The sequence below is a fragment of the Strongylocentrotus purpuratus genome, unplaced genomic scaffold (genome assembly GCF_000002235.5).
Source record: "Strongylocentrotus purpuratus isolate Spur 01 unplaced genomic scaffold, Spur_5.0 spur5_scaffold_19, whole genome shotgun sequence".
Classification (NCBI taxonomy): Eukaryota; Metazoa; Echinodermata; class Echinoidea; order Camarodonta; family Strongylocentrotidae; genus Strongylocentrotus; species Strongylocentrotus purpuratus.
This window is the reverse complement of record NW_022145604.1, coordinates 20156502-20167628: the sequence shown is the minus strand read 5'-3', so window position 1 is coordinate 20167628 and position 11127 is coordinate 20156502. Positions and strand designations below refer to the sequence as shown.

General features: G+C 39.0%; 1 protein-coding gene across 1 annotated transcript in view; it reads right to left on the bottom strand.

The window, feature by feature from the left end:
• Positions 1-259: 259 nt before the first annotated feature.
• The window catches only part of LOC575949 (polypeptide N-acetylgalactosaminyltransferase 13), a 32297-nt gene continuing 21429 nt past the window's right edge, over positions 260-11127 (bottom strand). The window contains exons 3-11 of the mRNA XM_030990545.1: positions 8843-9009; positions 7906-8161; positions 6780-6896; positions 5785-5902; positions 5019-5119; positions 3878-4103; positions 2994-3083; positions 1864-1992; positions 260-822 (exon numbers count right to left, since the gene is read on the bottom strand). Coding sequence (XP_030846405.1) covers positions 673-822; positions 1864-1992; positions 2994-3083; positions 3878-4103; positions 5019-5119; positions 5785-5902; positions 6780-6896; positions 7906-8161; positions 8843-9009 — 1354 coding nt within the window. The 3' untranslated portion in view covers positions 260-672. The remainder of the gene's footprint in view (positions 823-1863; positions 1993-2993; positions 3084-3877; positions 4104-5018; positions 5120-5784; positions 5903-6779; positions 6897-7905; positions 8162-8842; positions 9010-11127) is intronic.

The following is an 11127-nucleotide window of genomic DNA, read 5'->3' as shown; positions in this document are numbered from 1 at the left end:
TTGTCGTAGGAGTCTTTTTACCCTCTTTCTTTGTCCGTCCTTTCTCCTTTCTATTATGCCATGTGATTGAGGAATATATGCCCTTTGCTCCGCCCCCCCCCTCCCCCGTAGCTACGCCACTGGGCTGTATGAGGGTGGAAAAGTAAACCTCAACAACTTTAAGAGAAAGCAGAAAAATCAGAGAAGCAGACTGGTGAAGTTAAAAAGAAATCGAAGAAAAAACAAAAACAATTATAATAATATTACGTATAAAAACATCAAATAGGCTGAATCGGTAATGTCACCATGACTTGATGCTGGACAACTTTCCTATTTGTTTAACACACAAAATGACTAACATATCGAAATTGATGACTCAAGAAGTTCTTTTTCGTTTTAGAGGAACTATAACAATATGCTATCCATAATTCAGTTTAAGTAGTTCTCCAATGGAGTAGGCACTTAGGTAGGAGGAAAACAGAAATTAATGATATTTTTTCGAAATTTGGGAGTTGCACGGGACTATGCCACACAATACACTGAGCAAATTGCTGAGTTGAGATTCACACAGATGTAGTGATTTTATATTTCAAACTTTCATAAGTCTTTTGCTAATGATCCAATAATTAATATAAATCTTTATTCAATCAATTACTCTCATTTATATGTTTTCATAAAAATTTGGATTGCCCTTTAAGTAATGACACGGCCTTTCCTGTCGAAGTACCGTGAGAACCTCCACCGCTGTGCCTTAGAACCATTACAGTGATTGAAGATGGCCATGGTACGGTCTGCGTTCAGATCAAGACACTTGCCGGAGGATGTATCACGTATCGTTTCTCCCTGTAAGTGGAAGGACACGACAAAATGAAACGTGTGAGAATAGTTCTTTAAAGAAATTGGGTATCTTTGCCTCAGATTTAAAACAAAAAACGTGAATTAGCTCATGCTGCAATCATAATTATAAACCTTTAGGTCAGTCAGAAACCCCATGACTTTTAGAAGCCGATCGCCTGTCTGATATCAAGATATTTATGATTGGAAATCGAAATTTCAAAAACCATTTTCTAACGGTTTTTATTACGCCACATTCTATTGGGGAAGATAAGTGTGGTAAAAACCGGTCACTCAAAGAATTTTTACTTTTTTAGGCACTTTATGGTCATTTTTTTAGGGCTCTAACATTATACCATATCACAGACACTGATAACGTGTAGGGCCATGCATCTCAGATTTAACATTATTAAACGATGCCTTTAAGAGACAGGGGTATCTACAGGGATTCCCCTTATTAAATGGTGAAAAATACAGTAAAGACAGAACGAAAAAGAATGAAACTTGGCACTCAGCAGGAGCAGTTCTAGAAGAAGAATGGGGGGGGGGGGGGCTTGAGCCACCTGCACCCCTTTCTCTCCTTACTTTCATCTGTCTTATCGTTTGGAGTAGATTTTGTTTTGTAGTTATAAGGGAATAATCCCAACAGGCCGCTTTGTGATTCCCAACATCCCTTTCAATTTCGGTTTTAAAAAGAGAGTATAGTATACATTGCGACCGTTACGAGTTTGTGCCTGCAAACTATTAATAATAGGTCACTCGGTGCAACCAAAGAAATGAAGACTTAGGAAAAGGATACTTGTCATATTAAGGTTATATAGTCTGGGGTGTTTCATAAAGCTGTGCGACCTCATCTATTAACAAAATATTTTAATGTTAAGTGTATTTTTGGCTACAATTTAATTGAGGTTATGGGAAATTCAGTCACACTTTGTTAAAATGTCGGGTAAAACTTCGGGCATCCCATTTGGCTCTTTATATTCAAATCATTTGCAAAGTCATTCGTAACTTTACGCACAGCTTTATGAAACACTCCCAGGAAGCACATACCTTTATGTGTGTAATACGAGCAGTACTGGCCATATTGCATCCCAGCATCCTGAGCTGACCAGGGGTCTTAATCTTCGGCAAACATTTGTTCTTATGCTTTAACTGATCATCCCAAGTCAAAGTGAATGCCTGTAGGAGAAAGTAAGATGAATAAGTGAAATAACCGATAATTATCCCCCCCCTTAAACCCCCTTCCCCTGTGTCAATTTCACCAGCTGTGGCTCTCTTTATTCATGAGGAATATACTTATATTTACCTCTCAGTATCAACCATCTATTTACCAATACCGTTTTTAACAGTGTACAAAAGAAGGGTTGTACTGTTAACAATGGGCCAGTGACTTGCTTGATTAGCCCTAATAGTCATGTAGACGAAATGATTGTTAGACCGTGTGGATAGTGGACGAAATGATTGTTAGAACATGTGGATAGTAGACGAAATGATTGTTAGAACATGTGGATAGTGGACGAAATGATTGTTAGAACATGTGGATAGTGGACGAAATGATTGTTAGAACATGTGGATAGTGGACGAAATGATTGTTAGAACACGTGGATAGTGGACGAAATGATTGTTAGAACATGTGGATAGTGGACGAAATGATTGTTAGAACATGTGGATAGTGGACGAAATGATTGTTAGAACATGTGGATAGCGGACGAAATGATTGTTAGAACATGTGGATAGTAGACGAAATGATTGTTAGAACATGTGGATAGTGGACGAAATGATGGTTAGAACATGTGGATAGTGGACGAAATGATTGTTAGAACATGTGGATAGTAGACGAAATGATTGTAGACCAAATGGCACTTCACAAGTGGGTACATGGTGAGAACTATTCCTTGACTGTTGACGGAGCTGTAGCCGGAGTAATAATAATATCCAAGGTCCTTCGTAAGCACTAGGAGATATTATACATGTATCATAAGGTGTTATTTGCGCTATACAATAACGACATAATCTTGTATAACCAGTCCCGCCCCCCGCCCAATATAATTATATATATATATAATTTATATTAGATAGAATTAGATGAAATTTAAAAAATCAAGACAAATTCTATGATGACATGTGAGTTAGCACACCAAACGACAATTGATGTTTGGAGTTAATTTTCAGTAACTTACCTGGTTATTTCCCTCTCCATGGCATGGGAACATTCCCAGAACACCCTTCCCCATCGAATCAAGGCACATCGAGGTGGCAGCATTCCTAACCTACAGAAAAGAACAAAGACAATAAATTGAGAATTTTGTTTAAAATGTATTAAAAGGGCACTTCATCATTAGTGCATCCACCACTTCCAACCTTCTAATGAAGATTCAGATTTTCTTCTTATAATCAAATGAATACAACATGAAATTACATTTACATACATGGAGAAAAGAATTCCGAAATTACCTAAAAACAGGAGGCTTGTGATAGTGCTGTCATAGCAGTACAAACATACATATCACAATTGCGCGGACTTTTGAATAATAAACTTTATGGGCAGTTTCAAAAACCTGTGGTGTAGAAGTCATGTTCAGATTACTAAGATGCTAATCTAACTTTCACATGTTTTCATACGGAACGCACAAGGCTAATAAAAATCACATGTCGTGGTTTTTGTTGTTGAAAGTCTTTGAGTTGATTTTAATATACACATGTAGATGTTCATCATCATCATACAAAAGTCATGTATAATCAATTTTAATTGATTTCAAAATGTCATACATGTATATATCATACATAAGCGGGTAAACAGAAAGGGGTAGACAGCGAACCACTTGGCTTGATGATGTCAAGAAATGGACTGGTCTTTACCACGGAGAGGTTAGAACAAGGGTACATGACATAAAGCGATGGATGTGCATAGCCGCCAACCACTTCCGAAGGGACGGCACTAGATGATGATGATCATACATGAATGGATCTTTGTAAGCCTTATTAAAAACTTGATAGAGTCTTTGCAATCGTGTTATACTTATTAAATAATTTTAAAAAAGGTAAAAATCGGGTGGTTACTCACATCTCCCCTTGCTCTGACTTTTGTATCTGGGACCTTGAGGGCGGGGTAGACGTTGTCCAGGTACCACTGGAAGTCATGGCACTTCAGCTCTTCACGTAGCTTGATCCTATCGGACACATCACCGTACTCCTGCCCCATCAGCTGGGGCTTGAGGGAGTAGAAGATGTCCCTGTAAGGTTCGTCCACCCACACGGCCACCAGACGCATGGTGTTCCGCATGAAGGTTCTGACATTCAAAAAGGGATACAGTATCAATAATAAAATTGTGATTGTTGTAGGTTCAATAACAATTATTTATACTGTGCGCATCTGTTCTCAAAGCGCCTTATACGAAGTACTATTTTTTATCCTGGCTTAAGCCCAGCTGCCCTATGTTGCTACAATAATTTAAGGAACAAATTCCTACCGGGTATCCATTTTCTACACCTGTTTGGAGAGTGGTAAATGAAGGTTAGTGACATGCCAGATGACATTTGTGTCAGGGCGGGACTGGAACTGCGAACCCAGTCTGGGATCGTATCTACTGGACTATGACACCCTCTACAATATCATGATATTGATTTTACATTCTCCCCTCCCTGTAGCATTCCAGCTAGTTGCTAATTAAAGACGTATATGATGTTGAACAACTACACTGAAGTTCACATCCTACCTGGAACCCACTTGACACCCTTCAGTATTCGTCATGATTATCTCAACTAATGACTAGCTTCATACAATTATTGTATACTACCATGGACCTGTACGATTGAAAGACACTGACTATGAATATGTTGGCTGACTCTAGTACTACACCTGGGTCGCGACAGTTAACCATTGAACAAACACATTTAGGATCCGTTCGCATAAAGATTTGTGAACGCGACTCAAACAATGAAACGCATCGTGAGTTTTCAACAAGGATCAATATTGTGTTTTGGAGACTTTGGGCGTTTTAAGAATCGTAACTTTTTACTCTAGACTTTATACAAGCAACCACCGTATATATATCAGGGTAAAAGTGAAAGGACAATACATTTTATTAATGAATGGGAGCGATTCTTTCCACTCTTTTGAGAGAAACTGGCCTAATATGCCAAATAACAAAAAATATATATTAATGATAATTTCAAGATGTTGTGATCAAGAATAGGTTACTTACTTTACATTTCCATCCGGGAATTTATAGGGCTGTTGTTTCCTGAATATATGCGCTACTCGAGAACATGGGATGATCTCTAGTGAGCCACCACACATCCAGATCTGGAATAAAGGAACGGATTTATTTGGGTATTTATTATCTTTAATCTTGATTTTCCTCTCGTCATCCGTCCCATTCCTTTTAGAGTTCTATTCGCTAACAACAATTTGAAGGGTGAAACAACTTGGCGTTTTTGTTATCAGGAGGTCTCGGAATAAGGTGGTGAATTTCTTATATCAGAATACATTACAATACTAGAATAAGAAAATAAGAGACAAATTAATCTTTGGGATGATGAGTGTCGTTCGTCCGATTTTTCTTTCATTTGATGAAAACATACATGTGCGTAAATGAATGCTATGTGTTTTATAAATATTAGTTGCGACAGATATCACATTGTAGCAGGGAATATGGCAACGTGATTTTTCTTTTAATCCAGTAGCAACGGTAATTACAGAAAAACCTCTATATTACGATACGAATTAGTTGACATACTTTGAAGGAGAGTTATACGTTTTCAGCATCCTAGATATCGGTTGAAGTTTAACATACCATTTTGTTGATTTGATTTATTTTATTTGCAGGAAACTTATCTTACATTTAGTTACATAAATGAAAATAAAATTGTTATAAATGTTGTCACTGAAGCAGTAATTATGGCAATGTATATTTCGATCGAGCAAAAGCGTTGTTTCCTTATTATTACGTAACAAATTACGTCACACACCTTGAAGGATAGTTCCAGGTTTTCAGCACCCCAGATATCGAAGCCGGGGTCGTAGGTGCCGATACGGTAGAAGAAATCCTTGTCAATTGAGAACAGCCCTCCGGCCATCGCTGGCGATCTGAAACGATTACGGATTAAGGTAAACCTTAGAATACGAAAACAATTATAATTAACACTAAAAGGGGCCTGTACCATTAACAAATCGTCTAAAAATCAATCATGAACATCTATTGGGGATGTGTCGTGGTACAGCGGTTGAACCTTGAATCTCAACCAAAGAGTTGATCATCCAAACTAAGAGGGAAACCAAGAACCAGCCGAGAAGGGTACATCTAGACATGGAGTAGAATGACGCTACAAGAGTGTACTAGAATGGCAGAGAGAACAGATATGTATGGAAGAATGCTGCAATCAATCTCCGAGCTGGAGAAGAAACCTTATTACCTTGATAGATAGATAGATAGATAGATAGGTAGTTTATAATCTGAAGAAGCCCAATGGCCGAAACTTTGTCACAGCATTACATTGTAAACGGAGTTTATGTTTTCGGTGTCGAGTCTCATTTTAAATCTTCTCAGTCGAAGAACAATATTATCTCTAGATAGATGGATGGATAGATAGATTTATAGAGTATTCAATCATACTTGATTTATAATAATAATAATAATAATATTTATTTTTTTAACCAGGGTAGCCATCATCCGTTTTAATACTGTTCGCCGTGGGGCCTGCAGCCATGTTGCTACCCCGGCTTTAACCGAGCTACCATGAAAAGGCGCTCAACCATTCACGTAATTTCCTCTTACAGGGTACCCATTTACCTCACCTGGGTGGAGTGTGGCAGATGTAGATTAATGACTTGCCAAAAGTCATTAGTGCTGCGACGGGGATTCGAACCCCTTACCTGATTGGACAGGAAGAGGATTATCCACGGTTGTATTGCTTAATAAATATACCCCTGGGTAAAGAGAATGCGTATCATGTTAAATGCCTACCTGATTGGCCATGACTCATCGTCTCTCCGCCTCGCCTCGTATTCCGGGATTCCATTCCATGTAAATTTCATTTCCCAGTTAAAGGCACCGATGATTGTAGCTCCGGACCCGGCGTACCTAGCAAATAACAATAAAATATTTAGATGTTAAGCTTCCAAATTCATGGTGATTATTCTAAGGACGATCATGACGATCATGATGATGTTCATAATAATTGTACTACATGTACTTCTACTAATACTACTACTACTACTAATAATAAAATTAATAATAATAATAATGATAATAATAATAATACTAACTCTAATAATAAGAACGATTATATTAAACAAATAAACACAATGATAACAAATAATGATGATAATAATAAGACAGAAGAATCACCAAGGCACCTATAGAGAATACTTCAAAAGACAAGCTGTCTTAAGGCGTTGAAAGAAGTTACGTTATTAAGAGGGACTTTCCCACTCTCCCTGAGTTGATAGTGGCATATGAAGATTGATGTCTTGTCAAAGGACTAAAGTCTCCTCCCCCTCTCGATCCGCCGAAGGCCTCGTTCAGATATGACGCGGACAAACTGCAGTGGTTTTTATGATGGGATGGGATCTCCCTGGTGAAAACGCAAAATCCTTATAGCACGCAGTTGCCATTCATTTTCGTAGAGGTGTTGTGGACGAGTGGACAAGTCGCCGGACTGTGGATCACAAGGTCCGTGGTTCAAGTCCCGCCGCAGCACTACTGTCCTTTGGCAAGACATTGATCTACATTTGCCACTCTCCACCCAGGTGTTAAATGGGTACCCGGTAGGATGCGAAAGCTAATGTGGTTAGATTAGCAAGTGTGCGCATGTAAAAATGACGCCTGGCTGGAATGCTCCCCAGGGAGTGGAGAATGTGCATACATTGTGTGCGGGTAAGCCTGAATCCAATGACCGGGGTAATAATATACTTATCTGTAAAGCGCTTTGTGAGGGCCTCCGGTCCTGAAAAGCGCTATATAAGAACGAGCTATTATTATATTATTATTTTAAAGACGTCAAAAACAGCGGCGTTGTTTTGCACCAGTTCAATGCGCCATATCTGAATGGGCCTTGAAATCAGGCGTGTTTTGAGTCTAGTTCACTTACTCGAACGATGTCGCGTCGATGGCATCGATGGCTGGGCAGACGACGTTGGTCGGGTCGTCGTGGATCCGCTGCAGCAGGGGCTCGAGCCACCCGACGTTGCACTCAACGTGCGAATCGAGGAAGGTGAGTACGGGCCCCTGAGCCATCTCGGCCCCGATCAGTCGTGCTCGAATGAGCCCTTCTCGCTTGGGCAGGCGCACGACCTTCACCTTAGGTAGCTTCTTCATGTACTCATCAAGGGGTTCCTTGAGGTAGTCTTGCCGTTCAACATAAAAGAAAGAATAATGAAATGAGATCGCAAGCATACACAAAAATCAATGATTTAATACACTGGTGATGGAAAAACATCCCCCCAAAAGAAACATTGGGTTGGGGGTAGGGGAGGGGTCCAGGCAGGATTGTGCAAAGGGGGTAGTGTTACAACATTTCTGTTAAACGAAAAAATAAAGACATTATCTCTCTGCAAAGCCCCCCCCCCCCCTCAATGAAATTAATAATAGATAAATAAATAAATAAAAAGAAATTAAAGGGACATTAAGTTATGCCATTACTAAGGGATGATATCAAACAGGAAATGTTTAAAACCAATTAAGAATGTAGTGTAGTGTAGTGTAGTTGGCATGTTTTCTACACAGATGCTTTATAAAAGAACAAAAAGAGGGAAAATGAATTTAAGGTGCGGTACATGAGTTTGAAGAGAAACATTCCTACAAAATCCGAGTCAGTATTCCTACACGAACCAAACTCCTAACGTCGTCACACGGTCCCCGGACGCGACAGTGTTCCTACCCATAACCTAACCCTTAACTTAACCTAAATGTAGAGCGCAATTGCCAACCGTAACCTTTACCCTATACTTTTGATCAAATAAATCTCCGTCTTTAGACAGCGCTTTGAAACTGAAAGGAAAATACCGCTTGTATCGGATTGGCCTTACCTCTTTGGCTGAAGTCGTCGACCAGGAGGACCTCGGCGATAAGCTCGGGTGGAGATCGGTTGAGCACGCTGTGGACAGTTCGTAAGAGGGTCGACCACGACTCCTCTGTGAAGCAGATGATGACGCTGGTCCGTGGGAGGTCGTCGGAATACTCCTTCGTCTTACACCTGTAATGATGATGATGGTGGTGATGATGATAATGATTACAATAAATACAACAATAGCATCAACTACTACTAGGATGCTAATACTACAACTACTACTACTTCTGCTTCTTCTGCTGCTGCTGCTACTACTACTACTACTACTACTACTACTACTACTACTACTACTACTACTATTACCATCACACTGCTACTTCTATCAATGACTATGATAATTCGATGATGATACAATTATTTTACTCATTAAAGGCCTTTCAGTCTTTCGTGTTTGAATTGTGCTTAAAACTCATCTTTATAAGATGTAAAGTTTCGCATTGCGACCTCACAAACTTTGACATTGTTCACGCTCGCTTCGCTCACTCGCAAATTAATATATAAGACCAACCCACCCAACTACAAAGTATGATGCTTACGGAGTATCTTGGACCATGTAAAGAGAGAGACAGATATTGATATCATCCCTGACAATATCATCACAATGTAGGGGTATATACCCTGTAAAGCAGATGATGACGCTGGTCCGTGGGAGGTCATCATAATACTCCTTCGTCTTGGTATATCCAATGTAAACAAAGTGGTATATGTTCGCCTTGAAGTTTTTCTTTGAAGGTGCCATGTTTTTTCTCCAGAAAGTGCCCTTTTTGTTGGTGCCTGCAGCCTGCCCCTCCCACTTTGGAGGGTGTAAGTGTACCTTAATCACTCATTCACTTCACGGGCAGATCCGGATTTTTTTTTTAACGTGAAAGATAGCATTTCAAGGCTTGTGGATAAAAAAAAGTGCTAGACATTTTCCACTATTTGCATTTGTTTATTTGAATGAATGTAAAGGCGGAAATATAGTTGTATCGGTTGTGTGTTTTTATGTTATCAGAATCGCGCAGTTACGTGTGTGCTCAGACAAGGGCACATCGCAGACAAGGGCACTCTATTATAACCATAATATTGCTACTTCTACTACTACTACTACTACTACTACTACTGATAATGACAATGATCATAATATTATTATTCATTATCGTCGTCATAAGAAGAAGAAGAATATGAGCAAGAACAAGAATGTGATAAAAAGAAGAAGAATGAGGAGAAGAATAAGAAGAAGAAGAAGAGAAAGAATAATAACGATAAATGAATAACAATGATTATAACATGAGAACATGATATAATTACAAATAATGATAATTTCTATCCTGTTGTCTCTAAATGATATTTACACGTGTATATCAATCCATGAATGAAAATGCATTCAATCAGCAGATGTATTAGATTTATTGTACATAATAATAATAATCATAGTGGGTTCTTGTATAGCGCTCATGTCAGTCAGATTTGACCCTCCTGTATTATAACCAACGCTTCTTCTCCACCCTTTCCTTTTCTTCTCTGCAAGTCACTCTTTTTTTCTTTTTCTTTTTTTATTGTTGTATCTAAGTTGAGGGCTGCGGGCACGTCAACGTAACCATGGATTCAATATATTTGTTTAATTTCGTTTATTATCTGTACAAAATTATATACACTTAAAATATTGTATCGAACCATATTATGTTCATGAAAATGTATGATGAAAAAAAGAAAAAAGGTGCAGAAACCAATTAATCAAATCAAATCAAATCAAAACATATACACAAGTCATGAAGGACGTATGCGTGAAAAGGGAGAGGTTGCACGCTGTTAAATAAGCGGATCGAGGTGGCTGATATTATTTGTAATGATTGCTTATTAATTGAAGTAGAGATATAAAGACATAGTGTGGAAGAAGAATAAAAGGAGACAGAAATAAAGAGAAGGAAAGAAGAAAAAAGTCAAGTGGAGAAAGGGGAGAGAAAATGGAGAAAAACTCGAAGGGTACTAACGCATGCAGAAGTAAGAAATGAGAGGGGATGAGAGAGGAAGAGAGAGGACGAGAGAGAGAGAGAGGACGAGAGAGAGAGAGAGAGAGAGAGAGAGAGAGAGAGAGCCGGGGAGCGAGAGATAGAAAGCTGAAAGAGAGAGAGAGAGAGAGAGAGAGAGAGATTCACACACATACACACACACGCGCGCACACGTCCGTCTAGACTGAAAATCGCTCGTAACCAGACAGTCATGCAGAGGTGACTCTTGGAATGACAGCTGTGGGGATTTCCA